This window comes from Musa acuminata, chromosome BXJ3-9, assembly GCF_036884655.1.
Source record: "Musa acuminata AAA Group cultivar baxijiao chromosome BXJ3-9, Cavendish_Baxijiao_AAA, whole genome shotgun sequence".
NCBI classification, from domain to species: Eukaryota; Viridiplantae; Streptophyta; class Magnoliopsida; order Zingiberales; family Musaceae; genus Musa; species Musa acuminata.
The window spans coordinates 2,014,641-2,030,999 of record NC_088357.1 but is presented as its reverse complement, the minus strand read 5'-3'; the positions used below and the strand labels follow the sequence as shown (position 1 = coordinate 2,030,999).

Below are 16,359 nucleotides of genomic sequence, written 5' to 3'. Positions count from 1 at the left end.
TTACCCCAAACGAACTGCCACACGCCACCCGCGGAAGGCTTTCTGTCACATCCAAGAAATCTCGATCGATCTCTTTGTTGGTGGGAGGGGAAGGGCGCTCTCATTGTCATGGCGGGGCGTTACGACAGAAACCCTTTCGACGAGGAGGAAGATGTCAATCCTTTCGCGGTACTAATTGACTTCTTCCCTTCTTTCGTCACTCTACTCTGTCCTCCTTCCTTTTGCCGTAGATCCAATGTCACCCGGTTAGCTTCGGGTTCTTGTGACAAACATAAGTAAACGAAAGAAATCGGCCTGATGAAGATTTGCGGCACCCGGGAGATCCGAGATTTTAGGGTTCTTATTCCTGAATGTCGCTCGATATGCTTGACATTGTGGATCTTTGAAAACCGAGGAAATCGTTATGAGGACTTTCTTTTGCATCGGCGACGTGGAGTCTCCTGTCGTGCTTTCTCGTTTGCGCCTGTCGTTTGCTTTGGGACCTACGGAACGGAAAATTATGTTTGCTTGGTATTTTGGTGTCCTTGTCCTATTTAATATGTCGAACTAGATGGGTAAGGTGTTGGACATAAGAACTTTGATTACGAAACCCACATAAGTAAGATCATGTGAACTAGACAACATCTTAATGAAATTTCCCTGAAAAAAATAGGCAACGTTGTGAAATACTATAATGTTTTAATTCATGTAGTATAATAGTTGCTAACTTGTTGTCTTTGATTACCTGATGATTTATATTAACCCCTATACTAATTTGTAGAAAGAATCATTCCCCAGAGTAGAATTTTCTTTATTGAATAATTGACAAAAACATTCAATGTGAAGGTGATAATACCCAGATAGAGGGCTTTTTTCCTTAAAATCATACGAGAGCATTAAGCGTTCTTAAGGAATCATACTTCTATATTCCCATGATTTGACTTGTTTAATCTTGGTATCAGCAAACAGATCTGTGAGTTTATTCTTATTGATAGAGATACAACTAGGCTAGAAGTGATCCTTGGTGCCACCTTGATGTTGTTCTTTTTTGACCAAGGTGTCAAGGATTCAAATAATTGGTACAACCTTTCTGCATGTGGATGATTAAGACTGTAAATTTTATCCTTCTGAGATGCTACATTGGCAGGAGCTTTGTGTACTGACCTTTTCTTTACATATATTGATGCTGCCTAGAAATTTGTGTTGCAGGATCCTGGTGTTCGTGGAAAAGCAGCTGGATCAAATTATGGTGGAGGGTCATTTTACATGACAGTAAGTTTTTTTTGCTGAACATGTGGATTATTTGTACTAGACAAATCAAGACCTAGATTCTAAATAGGTTGTATTTGTTATCTGCTTGTATATATAATTTACTAGATGTCCATTCTAATTAATAAATTCCCATATATGAATATTCCAGAACCCTGGAAATGTCCCTCCCGTTTCCAAGCCTAGACTTTCACCCCTTCCTCCAGAGCCTGCTGATTTTCACAATGATCGTGGTGCAACAGTTGATATTCCTCTTGATACAGAAAAGGTATGCTAGTGTAATCTTGATGACTTTGACTGAACTTGTGGTTATGGGATTTCTTTATTTTGGTTTCATGATTGAAACAGATCTGTTATATATCTGAGAAACTGATGCATGCATATGCATTTACATAGGAAGATGAAGTCATAGAGTTAGGAAGGGTTACAGAAAACGGAAGCTATAAGAGGAAGAAAAACTCACCCAAGGTAGAAGTTAACTAGGCACTTCACTAAGACTAAGAAATACAAGTTTTATATACAAAAACAACTTTACTAGCTAGCTATCTAGAAAACATGAGTTATTATTTATGAACAATCATTTCACTACAATCGCTCTATCTTAGCCTATACAAGTCCTCATTTTTAATATTTTATGTGTGGAATAAGTTGGGCCTCCTAAATCAATTGGCTTTACTTGATTGGAGGTTTCATTTTGGCCTTGGTCACCTTTTGTAGTCTCTGGACACAAGGATTAAGAGTTCTAGACACATTTTTGGACTCCCAAAAATTCTGAGAAGTTACCATAAACATCTAGCCAAAATAAACTCTTTTATCATGTTCTCTATAAGACTAGAGAGAAATTGTGGGCAACCCAGTAAAATAAAAGAAGATCTTTACCTCTTATATTTGACCTGAACAGCCTAAGCTTAGCTGTAACTTACCTAGCCTACTAAAACTTGGTTCTGCCTAAACTTGAGCTGTGTCACAGTGTGTAAGCAATATGCCACATGTGATGTTTTGCTTGCTGTATACGTTCTTTGTATCTGTTGAGTTCGAATCAGATTTATTATGAAAATGACTAATATTGTACAGATATATTATATTAAGTATAAACAAGACCCAAAGGAGGTAGATGCAGAATGATGGTTGAAACCATCTAGAAGAGTTTAGAGCAAACAAAGAATATAAAGGTGAGAAAAATGTAGCCAGCAGTTACAGATTTCTTAAATGAAATGAACCATCATACAATTCAGGCATCTGGCTACCTAGAAAACTGTCCTTTATGTTTTATTCAATTGGACTTTGACCCTAATTATCATACTAAATAGCAGTTAGAAAATTTTTATTGAGGGTGCCCTGTATTTAAAATTTTTGGAGGGCTCCAATAACCACGTGATCTTCTCCTTTCAATCTCAATTCATCACAGAATTAGTAATTAAATGGTGGCTAACTGGTTATTTGACCATTTCAGGCAATTGGTTAGGATAAATAGTTAATTGGTGATGGATGGTCTCTTGACAGTCCAATTTTTATCATATAACTCGACTGAATTTTGAATTTCTTGGCCCTCTTTTTTTTAATTCCTAAATGGATCTAAATTATGAATTTTTTGACTGAAATGAACTATTATACTCGACATCAGTGTGCGTAGCCATCTGTCCTTCTGATTTTGACTAAATTAGATTTTGCTTTAGCTAGGTTACTAGATAATAGGAGGAAAGAGAACTTAAACAGACTCCTCTTTTCTCTCTTCCAATAGATGGTAACCATCTAGTGATACATTGGCCATAATGAAGCATCTATTTGCTGCAAGTGTTGAGAACTAAGTATGTGTTACATAAATTATAAATATTACCCATTCCCATCATTCTTCAAACAAGTCCATAAACATGGGAAAATAAAAACTTCTACCATAGTACTCAAAGAGCAACTTGAACTTCAGATCTTCTCATTCTGCTTGCTTTCGTTGTTCTTCACTTGAAGCATAGGCAAAATTTTCGGTAAATGGATTCCCATGCCTGGACAATTTTGCAGGTAATACCATGTTGTTTAGGTGTCACCATCGTCCATCGGTAACCCCTAATGAATTTACATGTTGCCACAGCCATCATTATTGTTTTTCGGTGGTGATACATTTTATATATTGGTAGGTTAGATGTGAATGCTTTCAGATAGTCTTCTTTCTTTCTCTATTTAGAGGTGAATGCTTTCAGATAATCTTTTTTCTTTCTTCTTTATATGTTGTATTTTTTTCCTTTTTATTTTTAATTTGTTCAGACTGGCACGCTTGTGTTAAGCTAGGTTTGTTGTTTCTGGCATCATACCTTTCTCATTTGGAATGCTGCAAGCTAAACCCATAATCAGGATGCTATATTAATAGTAAGTTAGACCAATCAATAGAGATGTTTTAGTACCATAGGCCATAAACAAGAAGTTGCACCTCTTGCAATACCAGCTGAATGCACTAATAACAAAAAATATTTGAAGTATGACCCAGCTCTTAAAGGACTTTGCTAGGGGGCAACGGCCTTAATCAACTAGTGGTTCTACACATGTTTAATATTTACACTTATGGCTTGATCATTTCTTTTTAATTAATAAATTATATAGATTCTGATGTTCTACCTTCTTCATATGTGTAAAATTTGCTCTCTCTTGAGTTCCATTTTTGTCACATAGGACTTAAAGAAAAAGGAGAAAGAACTTCAAGCAAAGGAAGCTGAATTAAATAGGAGGGAAAAGGTATGCATTTGAATCAAATACTGAAAAGTTAATTCTTACATGTAATATTGATGTACTCAAATACTGAAAAGCAAAGGAAGCTGAACTTTATTTGTGGTTCTTCTATGATGTACTCTAACATTTTGTAAGTGTTTATTGTGTGGCTTATAACTAACTAAAGATAATGATATATTATTGTGGATGATCATATTTAGATATTTTGATGACCAGGAATGGGTTCAGGGGGTTTTGATGACCATAATAGTTTTTCAACCCTTGAATCCTCCTCATTCCCCAGATCAAAACATGGTTTGGGACCTTAATCACCTTATCATCAATTTATATCTTTGACCTTGGTCATTCTTTTTTTTACACATTGAGGAAGGATGATGTTGTCATTGTAGAAGATAAATATCATGCATTGAAACCTTCTAAATTTAAATCTTCCTTATCCCCAAGATGGAAACATGGTTTTGGACTTTATTGTTGACTTATCTCTTTGGTCTTTGTCATTCTTTCTTTTACATGTTGAGGAAGAATTTTATCAATGACAATTTAAAATCCTAGCAGTGACAAAGTCAATAATTAACACATTGCATAAACTATTATTAATAAGAATTACCTATACCATGTGCAGGAACCATAGTACAGTGGTTAGTTCTACTGTTCCAGCACTGCAGTTAATTCTACTATTTCATATACCATGTGTAGGTACGCCGGAATGGATTGGACCCTGAAACCTTGGAATACTAGGCTAAACAAGCTTTGATTGCTCCGAAGCCTTAAGAGCTATCAGATGTTCAAGTGTCACAGTGTGCTTTATTCTTACTGAACAGACCTTAAATGAATATGAATAGGTTTGTTGACCAGCTGCTGAGGTGGGGATTTTTATCAATTTTTGTCAGACAAAAATTCATCATGCTGTGAGTTCTCGATGGTGATTTTGAGGCTGTATGGACCACCAGAAGATTCTTCATATAAATTAACACAACAGTTATGACTTAGGATATTGTGTTTGACATTTGAAAATAAGCTATAATGACATAAAACGCAACAATTTAAGATACAAATTGAAGAACATTTTATTAATTTAAAACAACAAAACAAAAACTCATTTGATAAGGTTTGTTGGAAAACATGGACATGTCATGTGACAAAGTTCAAAAGAGTTATGGAATAAGACCACATTGAATCGAATCATGATGGCACATCCTTGTAATTCAAAGAAGTTATTATGAGGGACTGTAAGTCTGCAAGAAGTTCAATCATAGTTAAATATCCTTTAATACAGCCTAATATTTAGATGGAGATTATCAGTCACTTGGAGTACATTCGTTAAGAAATTAATGAAACATAATTTTGCATGCTTCTTGTGTGAATTAAACAGAATGAAAATTTAATATCCAGATTGTTTAAGATTCATAAACTTTTTACTATATAGCAGCTATGGTATGTGTTTGGTATGCATTTTATGTTTGTTAAAATATTGACATATTGAAGTGTGCATAAAAAGCTATTTTCTTACAATAAATAATATTCATTCATTATATTAAATAACGTACAAAACATTCTCACTTGGACTCGTACATGAGACCTTATCAATTGTGCAACAGCACTTACTAATGGAATGTCTCAATAGAGGCAAAAAATCTAAACATGTGAAGTATCATTTTTAGATTATGTGAAAGATAGATATGTTGTCTTGAACATTAGTTGCGGATTGGTCAAACTACATAGGATAACTTCTTGAAGTGACAACATATGCAATCCTTTATTATTATTTACACACACTATATTGATTGTTCTTGGAATCTTTACTAGTTCTAATGGTTATAAAATACATCTTTGATACATAAAAGGATTTGATACTTATACATGCCTTTATAATGAGTCTCTTTGTCATGAACCCAGCAATTTATCCCATATTTCCCATGTCAAGATGACTTGACTCAAGTCCTAGTGCGGGATATGAGCCCAACTCGGTTGATATTGGTTCGGAACAAAATCTGTCTTGCCTCAGCTTGAATTGGTCAATTCTGCCCATCAAGCCATTTCTGGCAGACCTGCCATTAGTTAGAAGAGGAGCAGCAGCAGTCCAGTGGAGGAAAAAAAGACAACAGAAGACAGAGGGAGGAGGAAGAGAAAAGGATGAGGATAATATCCACTGTCATACACTCTCATCCTGCTTTGTTACTCTGTGCCAGCCACTTGCCACTGCTTCCCACTACCATTGTCCATTGTGGTGAAGAGATTTTATTATGAAGAGAGGGGAGAAGAGAAGAGCAAGAGAAGAAATAAGAGTGGGAAAAAGGAGAAGGGTAGAGGAGAGAAAAGAGAATAAATTTTGGAATTAGCAACCTGTTTTTTACTTTAATATTTTTTTAAAATTAGTTAAGATATCATCATATCCTTATAATATAACCTAATATTTGGATAGGGATCATGAACAAACATGACAGATTTACGAAATGAGACAGCAAGAAGGCAAATCATGATTGCATGTCCTTTTAATACCAACTTCATAGTTGGATTGGATCATGAACCATTAGAAATTTATGAAACTTTATTTTGTGTGATTCTCGTGTGAACAGAACGAAACTATAAAATAGAGATTTCTATCATTCCTAAGATTTTTAGCATATGGAAGCTGAGATTTATTTTTATTTATGCTTTGAGTTTGTTTTAAGTCTTGATATTAGAATGTATGTATGAAAACCTAAATTTCTGAAGTGTTGGTTGCTGACTATGCAAAAGATAGATGCTTTGCCCATTATATTTTACATAAGTAGCTGAAAGAGCAAAAAGATTGTACATTTAAAAATGTTAACTTATGCAATTTATTAAGTATTATCACAGACCCCATTTTGGTGGGAATCTCATGCACTATGTTTGTCCTTTCAATTATCGTAGGTTTCAAATACCTGTCAGACCAATATGTATTGATTGGTAAATATAGGACCATGGACCATTACTGAAACTTATATATTGGTATTGATTGGAATTCAATTTATATTTTCTTTTAATACCACCCAATATACTAGTACCATATTGGTTTATCTAAGTGTCAAAACTGGTATTGGACTGAGATTTATAACCTCGATCTTTATTGATTGAAGTGATCATGAAATACAGTTTTGATAGTTAATAGGATTTTGAGTTTTTTAAATGTGTCCATTATTAGTACTAGGGAACCTATAATAAAAGTCTTGACTTACCAAGACCTGTAAAGTCAGTAAATATCATCTTTGGAATTACAAATATTTACTAATTTCATAGGTGCTTGATTTCTGTGCTCCTACAGCAGCTTGTTTCCAAGACAGATATAAGCAAAAATACCATAAAGTATTGATTTCAATCAAAGTCATCAGTTGGTGTGTGGCAAAATCCATGTCATTGTTATCTGATTATAAATATTTTCTGCATTTCTGTATGCTGTTTGAGTAAATTTATGCTTGCACTTGCGTCACTATTGACATTTGGTATGGTTATGCTATTTCTCATTGCCTTATAGAATAATATATTTCGTATACCTATTTCATGTCAGAGATAACATTTTACAATCCTCTTTTAGAGCAGTCCTAAGAATAAGCAACTTATTTGATAAGTTTCTTGTTTATATTGCCACACAAAATAACCTGTAAAAGTCATGCATTTACATGTCAATTTTCTAGTTACTACAATTTGTTGTCAATTAGTTGAGATGTTTTGATACACCATTTGATCTGTATCTGTCATTTAGGAAATCAAACGAAGGGAAGAGGCTGCAGCCCGTGGTAAAATCTATTAGTTCTATTGATTAATCAGAATGACTATTCATCTTAATTGTTCTTATTTAAAGAGGCACCTAATTTTCTTTGAGAAGCTAAAGCACATTTATCTCTACAACTTTTGTGCTTCATTAACTTTTCTGCTTTTGCAGCCGGTATTATTATTGAGGACAAAAATTGGCCACCCTTTTTTCCTATTATTCATCATGATATTGTGAATGAGATACCTGTCCACTTGCAAAGATTGCAGTACTTTGCATTTGCATCTTTGATAGGTACGCCGTGGTTTATTATGACTTCTTGTTCTTTCTCTTTCTGTTTTCAGGCATTAAGATAAATGACAATACTTCTAAAAACAATTATTATGTACTTTTCCTGTTGTTTTGACATAATTTCTGTGTCAAATCAACAGTGCCATAGATGCATAGGTGCAATATGCGGCATGAGACTTGGATATGCTTCAAGGCTAACTGCACCAGTGGCATTATTGGCATAGATGCAATATGGGGCATGAGACTTGGATATCCTTTATGGCTATGTTATTAGGGGGGAGGCTTACATCACAGTATAAGTAGAGATTATTAACATGATGTTTTGGCTTATCAGCTTAAAGCAGTTAACACTTGTCTCATAGTTAAATTGAGTCATGCTTTAGACCAGCTCCTTTTTTCAGACTACACATGTTGCAGTGCTTCGGTGCTACAGATGATTCACTAGTCCAATTGATCTAGGAATGAGTCGTACTCTAATTTAGCCCAACCCCATTTTGACTCGTATTTCAATTTAACTCAATCGGAGTTTGAGGCAAACTCGAAATCAATCCCAATCTGACCGAACCAAGCTTAATCTCAAATCTAAATTCAATAAATTTGATCGCGTTCCAAGACTATACCGAAATTGAATGGTTGGATTTACATAATGCGTTGCAAGACAAATAATTTTATTAGTAAAAATATTTTAAATATTAAAAAATTATGAATTAAATTACACTGAATATGAATTTACTTGCATTATGGATGTCTTGGTTTATATAAATTTCGGTCTTGCGATCAATGATTTGTAAGTACCAATTGACCTTAAAATAATTTGTGAATGCTTTCTTAACCTCCTATCTTGCTGTTATCAACATATGTCTAAGATATGACATTTCGGGATGCTTGTCCATATCAACCCTACGGAGGACAACATAAAGTGGTTCTACTCCAATTATAATTTTCATTCACGGTATCCCAAAATATAGAAGAAAGAACAATCTTTTTCACCTTTTTTCTGCCTTTCGATCTCGAATACCTAGAATCGAATCATTCATGTGAGGTGACCATTGCTTTGAGACCTTGCCTCTTTTGTTGTTTTGACTTTAAGGTACTGAAATTTATAGCAAATCGAGTGACTCCAGGTTGGAGTATCTCACCATTTGTATACTTTTATATCAAATAGTGGACCCAATAATTATAAACTTTGTTATCGACTGTGCCCGAGCTACACACTTGCTAACTTATGATAGCTTGCTAATATCCTTCAGCATTAGATCCACATAATGAGCTGCATATGGAATCTAAAACAATATTATTATTTTTTCATTAATTGTAAACTAGTCTTCTTGAAATTGGCTTCATTGTCGGTGACTATTTAGACAATGTATTGTGGTCTGATCTCCTCTACTACGTTGTCTATTAGGTTTTTAATATAGTTTGTATTTTAAATCTTGTCGGAAGCATTACCTGACTTATGTAAAACCATCTATCTGTTGTAATACACAAGAAAATTGATGATGCTTATTCTTGTTGGCCTTGTCCAAGTGTCACACATCAGTGTCACCCCATATTTGTCCCACTGTCTTTTAAAGGATTTGGTCCAATCCTTCAGTTCTGTCACCGCCTCATCTAAATACACATCGTGAATCTCCTTTAGTGTTGGAGGTTGGATCCTTATGCTTGCCTTTTGAAGAGAGGAGATCATGCTCTAAAAATATGGACCTTGGGTCATGTTTGTTGGAATCTTGTGGAAGTTGAACCATTTTGTAATTGTCTTCTCAATATTCCGTTTCTTTTATTTTGTATATGCATCGTCAATCCATGTATTAGTCGAAATCCGACCGTTACCGATCAATACAGGTCGGTAATGGTTGGATTTCATCCGTTCCGATTGGTATAGACCCCATATCAACCTATACAAGGTCATGTAACGTGTATCACCCGATATGGGGTGGTCCGTGGATCGGTCCCTTGTTCGATTAGTATATGTCGCCCATACCAAGAGATACACCATGGTACGACGAACCTTGTCTTTTGTGTAACATCTAGGTTACACCCACATGAGATGTGGGAGGAGAGTTTAGTCGGTTTATAAGATTAGATAAGTTAACTAATTTTAACTTGAATTGAATCATTTTAGGCCAAGCCTATGATGTTAATGGAATGATACCAGATGGCCCTAGTATTGAGTATGATGAGGGGCTCAAGTTTGATAGGAGCACCCGTGGATGGGGCAACAAGCTTTAAATGAGATGGACTGTAATGTTACAATTTAGTCTCTTGGATTTTTTTTTTTTTTTGCTGCTGCAGCTATTTTTGAACTATCTTATCTTCATCAGTACTTAAATCTTTCATTTAAATTTTGGTCAGTTGGTTTTAATTTTTGAACTCTATAATTTTTTACTTAAATCATTCATTTAAATTTTGGTCAGTTGGTTTTAATTTTTGAACTCTATAATTATTAGAATGCTTGCTTTTGGTTCAGAAAATGTAAATAATTGCACATATAATTATTTTCTTTGCCTGCATGAGTAGGTGCATTATCGGCTTTTTCTGGATGACCTGATTGATATAGTGGATGAACATAGAGGAGAGGGAAGGGGAATACTAGCAAATTTGATTATTCCTGTGGTTGAACATGCAGTTTGATTTCTATGTTTGGACATTTTATGAAGCAAAACGTGTAAATTTTTCACAAGATGCATAATCTATGTTATAATTCAAAGGCCTTATTAAACAAATTAAAAAAGGTGGCAATTTTTAAGTTTATGTATAGTACTTGTAAATTTGATGAAAATTGTTCTTTAAATTTTAGATTATGGTGAAAGTAAAATATTATAATCTTTTGCAACTTGGACATGCTGCAGGTTTGACCGCATGCCTATTTTGGAATATTGTAGCAACTACAGCAGCTTGGATTAAGGGAGAAGGTACTGCAAAAAAAAAGTTCTCATCCGATGAGTATATGTTCTAGATATTGTCCGAGTATTGTAGTGAATATTACAATGAAGATCAATCTTTGTTTTCCAGGTGTAAAGATCTGGTTCCTTGCCATCATTTACTTTATTTCTGGAGTTCCAGGAGCATATGTCTTGTGGTATCGACCTCTTTATCGTGCCATGAGGTACTATATATATATACATATATGTTTTTATTTATTTATATCTAATTGTTGGTTCTGATAAGCATTTAATTTCACTGGAGTTAAATGATCTTGTACACTGATGTGGCATTTGGCAATATATCTGCAGGACTGATAGTGCTTTGAACTATGGATGGTTTTTCCTGTTTTACCTGGTATGTTTATTTTATGTTTTTAGATTTCATGGTGATTCTTCATATTTTCCCAGTGAAGAAACATTGAATGGCTCTCTGATCCTTACTGTTTGCAGCTTCACATTGGCTTTGTCGTCTATTCAGCTGTGGCTCCTCCACTCATTTTCCATGGAAAATCTTTGACGTAAAGTTTTGTTTTTGGCATGATACTAACAAAGAGGAAGAAAATTTCCTCTTGGAAGGCACTTTAAATCCAATTTTGCTGTTAATTATTTTTCTGAATTAGTTTTCTTGTGTTTTCTTATTAGTTTTTCTTCTATCTTCAAGTTTACTTCTTCGCAACCATAGTTTCTAAGCTCTTGCCTTTGCGTTGTACTCTTTTTACATCAGTTCTCAATTATTACATGCTGCATTAATTTTCCACACCAAAGCCTAGATTTGGACGACCATGTCATTTACAATATTTCATGTCCTTTTAATCCTGGAAATCCTTAGTAAAAGAATATATTTTTTATCTACTTCTACTTGATATGATCCTACTTCCAACGTTTTATTTATTATCTTTAATATTCTCTTTATTGGGAATATAAATATTTCTTTAAACAAGAAGCTGCAATTGCAACAGTCACCCACGATAGATCCATGTTGGCCATGGTGCCAAGACAAGTCTAAAGGTCTAGAATAGTGCAATTCTACAACTTAGTATTCTCAAGGATGTGCTCTATCTAGCAAAAGGCAACAAATATGATCCAATTCAAAGGTTTTAAGCAAGTCAAGCCTATGTTGCGTCATTAGCTTATTAAGTATCAAATTAGATTTAAGGGTGCTTTTTTAATTTTTGGTTTTTTTCATTTATTTTTTAAGATTAGGTGAGAGATTCAATAATTGAAGCTCTTTTAGTGAGGAAAGAATTATCATGTTATCTAATTTTTGAAATCTTGAGGGCTCAGCAGACAGGAGCTACTCTTCTCAGCAATGAACTCAGAGAGGCATCTCCTCAAGCTGCCTTTCTCCAAACATCGACTGTATAAATTGTATATTAGTCCAGTAAAATTACTCCTTTGCTACACTTCTCAGCAATGGACTCAGAGAGGCGTCTCCTCAAGCTGCCTTTCTCCAAACATTGACTGCATAAATGGTATATTAGTCCAGTAAATTTACTCCTTTGCTAACCTGATGACCAAGGTTCTACTCATAAAAACAGTATCGATGTTCACAAACATAAGGCTGCATATGTTGATCTTCCTAAGACCCCAATTTGGTGGGAGCCTCATCCACTGGGACCACCTATTTCCTGTTAGGAAAAAAGTTTTTGTAGTTATAGGATCTCTTTAGATTTATTGAATTTAGTTTCTTAGAAAGGAACTAACCTAATGAATGTCTCAGATGATGCAAAATATCCTAATATCTGATTGGATTCATCAATATATGGTTAATGGATTAAGAGTTTCTTTTTAAAGAATGCATAAAGTAAATAGATGTTGTTAAGTCAAACTTGGTTGGGAACAAATAAGAAAGGACATGATGGTTAATCAGTGACATATCCTTGACAAAGCTAAATTGTCAGAAGGGATCCATGTAGTTGATACTGTCATTGTCAAATTCTAGATGTGGTCCCTAACATGCCTAATGAAATTGGTGGTATGAATTGGTCCTATGACACTTTTGTTCCGAAGGTTCGAGTGGAGTTAAGAAATTGTAAACTGGTCTGATCATAGGAAGGGCCTATCGTACTCTCTTGAAACTGTTCTTTAACCTATACCATTTTGGTTTCCTGATAACAATTGATAGCATGGTTGGATAGGTGATTAGGAAAGTTTTGGCTGAGAATTGGCTAATGTTTGACCTTTTATGTTTTGGCTGAGTATGCATGTGTAACCTTAATGTCTGATGGTTTTAAGCAGAACATGTTGTATAATTTTGATCTTTCCCTTACCAAAGTCTATTACAAAATTTAGAAGAAAAATATGAAAGTTGCCAAAGCTCCCCCATTGAAGATCTTTTGGCGATGATGAATATTTTAACAGATCAAAGTAACTTCATTTTGTCAGTAGATGTTGAAATACTGTAAATATTGGATTTGCAAGTTTAACGGCAGAAGCTCATTGTGCGTTTCTTTTCATTTTATGACTTATTAATATTGCTTTTCTGTTGCAGAGGTATTCTGCCAGCTGTAGATCTTATCAGCGAAGATGTTTTGGTTGGGGTAAGCTGTAGATAAATTAAAGATGTACAACTCAAGACCTTCTCATTAATTATTATTATGTCATTACAATATTGCTTAAAGTAGCTTGTAAATAATGGAGTTGGCAAAAATTTAGGAAAGGCTGTTGCCAGCTCCATGGTCATGATCATCAAAGAATCACTCTTTTGCCAGTCATGCATAGGTTGCTATCTTTGTAGCGTGACACGGTGCAAAAAAGCACTTCATGTTTGTAATTGTGATAAGTGCTGTATGCAATAAAATGAAATATTATTCACTCATTTTAGCTTGTTTGAATTGAATTTTCATAGTTGATTTATATGTTTCTTGGTTGAAATGGTAAAGAAAGCTGTTATAAATGATTGTTAAGATTCTGTAAGGAATATCTCTCTTCACCGCCACCGATTTCTAATGCAACCTTATCTAACTCTAGATGATTTTACTTGTAGATCTTCTATTTAGTCGGATTTGGATTGTTCTGCATTGAATCCCTGCTCAGTATCTGGGTTATGCAGGTTTGTTTACATACCCTTGAAAATTCATTTGTTGATGATCTCTTAAGTTTAAATTTTGTGTTCTATTATTACTGCAGTAAGTCAAAAAGGAAAACATAATATGAATAATTTATACGGTGACCTAATTGATCACCATACTTGTCTTTGAATCTTGAAAATATAATACATATTGTTTGCACAAGCCTTCATGGGAGAATATACCATTTTTTAAAGAAATTAATATGTTCCTTCACCTCAATTTGGACTTTGAGAAAAGAAAGTTGTCGTTTCCATGGTTTGGGAATATTCTCATTCGTGTACAGTTCACTTTTTTTATCTTCCTATGTGTTCTCACCGATGATCCTTGCATCCTTCTACTTGCAGCAAATATACATGTATTTCCGGGGGAGCGGGAAAGCTGCAGAATTAAAGCATGAGGCAGCTCGTGGTGCTCTGAGGGCTGCAATGTGATTTACATATACATCACTGGTCGCCAAAAGACTAAATAGGATATACGATGGAATCAGCACCAAAAATTTTGCATTAATGCTTTCTTTGTTTCTTCTGTCATTGAATTATCTGACAGTTGACGTTTGGATGTCACAGTGTTCGTCCATGTGAGGGTGTTATTCGAAGCTTCTTTGTAGCCGTATTGGCTGCTTGTGTCTCATATGCTCTTTTTGTTTTGTGCTGTTGTGCTATAGAACAACTACTTTCGTAATAGTCGCGGACAGAATGAGTTCATGCGTCTGCTATTCGTTCATCTATTGAGTTTTTGATTGGCGATGACTCTTTTAAAAGTGTGTTGTCGCTTGGCATGATCAAAATGAATTGCAAGATCTACCAGATCTAATTTTTGACACTTACTGGACTTATATTGTGCATTGATGTAAATCAAATATACATACAAAAGAACGAGATACAGTTACGGAACTTGCTACTGCAAGTTTGATCATAAGTTTCTGATGATCATATCTCATATATAAATACATGTAACTCAAAAATGTTTACATTAGGAAAAATTGAGAAAAACTATTTTTTTAACTAAATTTTATCTTTTATATATATTTATATAACATAAACAATGAAATACTCCTGATAAAACTTAGTTTGGTTTATGAGTCTAAAACTTCTTTATATTAATTTTTTTACCAAAGAACATTAACTGTGCATCCGATTAACCTTAGTATTATAAACATGTATATTTTAGTCTGATGTACCTGATTCATTTATTGAGAATTGTAACCAGTTGTTGGCTAGCTCTAATAAGCACTTTATCAAATCATTACAAATATCCTCCTATTTCACTACTAGTCATTGTAATAATAATAATAATAAATTATCTGGTAGATCAAGAAAAGGCACGCGATCCTTTGATTTGGGTCGCCATCCGTCTCGTCTCCTCACCACCTTTGGTAAGTTAACCGCGGGGGTGGGAAAGGCTGCCCGTCACCGTGCCAACTTCTCTTTCGCGCCTACCAGGCGGCAGCAGATTCATCATGTTTTGCTCGACGGTGGTCACACGGTTCTCATGATATATCCCCTTCCAAATCCTTCGCCTCGTCAACCAAAACCGCGTGCCCCATTGCCACCCACGCGTCGCTCATCCGTTTCAGCTTCCTCCCTCTCTAACTCCCAACTTCCTCCTTCTTTGATTTGCTTCGCCTTCCGTTTCTTCTTTCTTCCCTTGCTCGTCTCTCGGCCTTTCTCATCAGTCATTTCCGCATTCATCTTTGCAAGCTCGCAGTCCACCAGTGAGAGCAGAGATGAGGCCCATCATTTAGCAAACAGAGACATATCTACATAGGAGAGAGAGAGAGATCTGGTGCGTGGAAGGAAAAAGGAGAAGATGGTGTTCTTCTGCTTCCTAGTGGATCAGCGGCGGAGGGTGCGGAGCAGCAAGCCGGCGGCAGGGATCTGCTCGCGCTGCGGTGCCTGCGCGAGCGTCGCCGACATGGTGACGTGCACGCGCTTCTGCTACGTGACCGTTCATCGTAAGGCCTGGCGGGCCATCATTTGCACCTTCTGCGGCGCCCTCCTCAAGTCCTACAACCGGTAGATACATGGTAGATGGATTTGCACAGACCACCTATGAGATCTATGCATGTAGGCTGAGATCTACGAGGACCATTTGTTTCTTGGTCGCATGAGATGGGATCGACGGAGCGCTTGCCTTTTGATTTCCGTTGTGAGATTGTGTGTATATATGATGGTTAGTTTGATGCAATTGTTCTTCTAAAAGAAAACTTGTCTTCTCGGGTTGGATTTAGGGATCGATCAGATGAAACACTAGTAGGATCGTATCGGATGAAAGCCGATGGCCATTAATTGTTGCTGCCCACCAAATGCAGTGGAACATTAGCTGTCCCAATTAATTGCCCACTTGGCCCCGCTAGTTCTTTTTCATCCGCGTT

General features: G+C 35.4%; 2 protein-coding genes across 3 annotated transcripts; both read left to right on the top strand.

Moving 5' to 3' along the window:
• The first annotated feature begins 14 nt into the window (after window positions 1-14).
• Window positions 15-14,708, top strand: LOC135581005 (secretory carrier-associated membrane protein 2-like). Of its 2 annotated transcripts, none has more exons than XM_065166873.1 (13): window positions 15-168; window positions 1,189-1,251; window positions 1,400-1,516; window positions 3,910-3,972; window positions 7,691-7,724; window positions 7,871-7,993; window positions 10,840-10,902; window positions 11,003-11,096; window positions 11,224-11,269; window positions 11,365-11,432; window positions 13,406-13,454; window positions 13,901-13,966; window positions 14,330-14,708. In XM_065166873.1, the coding sequence occupies exons 1-13, from the start codon at window positions 109-111 to the stop codon at window positions 14,414-14,416; spliced, it is 933 nt and encodes a 310-aa protein (XP_065022945.1). In that variant the 5' UTR covers window positions 15-108; the 3' UTR covers window positions 14,417-14,708. The 2 variants fall into 2 exon arrangements, with proteins under 2 accessions (XP_065022945.1, XP_065022944.1); XM_065166872.1 differs by lacking the exon at window positions 15-168 and adding an exon at window positions 210-510.
• A 787-nt stretch (window positions 14,709-15,495) lies between these two features.
• LOC103996800 (uncharacterized) lies at window positions 15,496-16,191 on the top strand. Its single transcript, XM_009417797.3, has one exon. It carries the CDS (start codon window positions 15,795-15,797, stop codon window positions 16,002-16,004), a length of 210 nt encoding a protein of 69 aa, XP_009416072.1. The 5' UTR covers window positions 15,496-15,794; the 3' UTR covers window positions 16,005-16,191.
• Window positions 16,192-16,359: the final 168 nt, after the last annotated feature.

Excerpts from the sequence above, each read along its gene's own strand:
- LOC135581005 (XM_065166872.1), top strand. The coding sequence starts at position 298 with ATGAAGATTTGCGGCACCCGGGAGATCCGAGATTTTAGGGTTCTTATT. Across the intron at positions 11,270-11,364 it reads GGTTTTTCCTGTTTTACCTG|CTTCACATTGGCTTTGTCGT; the intron begins GTATGTTTATTT and ends TACTGTTTGCAG. Across the intron at positions 11,433-13,405 it reads TTCCATGGAAAATCTTTGAC|AGGTATTCTGCCAGCTGTAG; the intron begins GTAAAGTTTTGT and ends TTTCTGTTGCAG.
- LOC103996800 (XM_009417797.3), top strand. The coding sequence starts at position 15,795 with ATGGTGTTCTTCTGCTTCCTAGTGGATCAGCGGCGGAGGGTGCGGAGC.